This window comes from Humulus lupulus, chromosome 1, assembly GCF_963169125.1.
Source record: "Humulus lupulus chromosome 1, drHumLupu1.1, whole genome shotgun sequence".
Taxonomy (NCBI): Eukaryota; Viridiplantae; Streptophyta; class Magnoliopsida; order Rosales; family Cannabaceae; genus Humulus; species Humulus lupulus.
Window position 1 is genome coordinate 201,031,937 of NC_084793.1, and position 1,509 is coordinate 201,033,445.

A 1,509-nucleotide genomic window follows, 5' to 3' on the forward strand; every position below is an offset into this window, starting at 1 on the left:
GATACGTAAGCAATAACACAAAGAAAAGGAATATAATTACTCCTAGAGAAAAAATAGATAAACTGTAAATCTTTCTAAAGCAATCACTAATGGATACCAATTTCATTATGACTCATTTTCGACATATCTACCAGTACCTATATTACCTATAAGTTTCTTAACTGGATGGACCTTCACAAAACAACATTCTTTTTAAGAGAATCATAAGCAGCAAGCACAGACTACTAACTTGTTTAGAGTTTCCCATTTGTTCAGATCCACAAATGCATGCAAACATATAGAGAATCACCCCCCAAAAAAGAAAAGAGTAAACAGTTGCATGAAAAAACTAAATACAAGATACATAGTACAATTAATCATCTACACACACATAAGCATCACAGCAGAACAAAAATATATATAGAACAATGAAAATTATATAAAATGAACCTCCATCTTTTGGAGCATGTCCTTTAACTTTTCACGCCTTCACCTCCTTGCATTATCATCTCCATCTCCTCCTTCTTAAGCAACAAGCTTATCACTCTCACCCACAAGTTCCCCATCACACATTTCACAGTGAAAATATTCGTCCATCATAGAAATTAACCGCCAGGCATCCAATGCAGTATACCTACAAATTTGACACCAAAACATTATTGGATAAATTTAAATTCTACTCATGTAAATGATTATATCAGACATTTGAACCAACTATTTGAAAACAAAAACAAGGTTAAAAACCTTCTATTGCAATTGGGGCATATATATTCCTGAACTGTGTTCTTGTCTTCCAATTCATCTTTCAGTTTTTTCTTCATACGATGCAGTCTGTACCTAACCACATCATATATCTGAAACAATTGTTGCTTTAGGCCTTTTCCAAAATATGAAAGGCAATATTTGAACAACTATTAGTAAGCTGGAAAAACAAGTTAACAAGCCAAAATGTGTTAAACTAAAAACAGTCACTATTCCCAGGCCAATCATAACAAAACACTCAACATGCTATCAAAATTTAATGATCCAACTGTATCTTCAAAACCATTGATGTTTATTCAGACACGAATGCATAAAGAAAAGACACCTGTGCATAGTCTAGACAACAGTAAGAATGAGTGTGCATCTTAATCTTCTCATCCCCCTCCTTTGTATGTCCATCATTTCCGCTCATTCTATCTTAAATTCAACTACTAAAATACTAAAATAAACATTATTTCAACAGCTTAATACTAATAACAATGCTGCTCTACTAAATTATGGTAGCCAAATAATTTAGTTGCATAAACATTCAAAGATACTGATTATAAATAGTTCTCTAGCATATGAAATTGGTTGAAAACTCTACACCTAAAGATGCTGACTTCTAGCCTTCTAGTACTCATTTAGCAAGCCAAATTGTATTATTGAAACTCATTGGTAGAAGAAAGAATATCATAGCAAATACTATTTAACCTTAAATAGATAATTATCAACTGTATTAAGATGAAAGTATTAGAACTCAACCCTGCTTTATCAAGGTGAGCATTA

At 32.3% G+C, this 1,509-nt stretch overlaps 1 protein-coding gene across 1 annotated transcript; it reads right to left on the reverse strand.

Moving 5' to 3' along the window:
* Positions 1 to 430: 430 nt before the first annotated feature.
* Positions 431 to 1,135, reverse strand: LOC133825044 (uncharacterized). The gene is made up of 3 exons (XM_062258044.1): positions 1,067 to 1,135; positions 724 to 833; positions 431 to 613 (listed from the first exon to the last, which is right to left on the reverse strand). The coding sequence occupies exons 1-3, from the start codon at positions 1,103 to 1,105 to the stop codon at positions 505 to 507; spliced, it is 258 nt and encodes an 85-aa protein (XP_062114028.1). The 5' UTR covers positions 1,106 to 1,135; the 3' UTR covers positions 431 to 504.
* Positions 1,136 to 1,509: the final 374 nt, after the last annotated feature.

What these genes read in the sequence shown, in the direction of transcription:
- LOC133825044 (XM_062258044.1), bottom strand. Translation starts at nt 1,105, where the DNA reads ATGCACACTCATTCTTACTGTTGTCTAGACTATGCACAG. An exon ending in GTTGTCTAGACTATGCACAG is followed by an intron (nt 834 to 1,066) that starts GTGTCTTTTCTT and finishes CAATTGTTTCAG; the next exon opens with ATATATGATGTGGTTAGGTA. An exon ending in TGCCCCAATTGCAATAGAAG is followed by an intron (nt 614 to 723) that starts GTTTTTAACCTT and finishes TCAAATTTGTAG; the next exon opens with GTATACTGCATTGGATGCCT.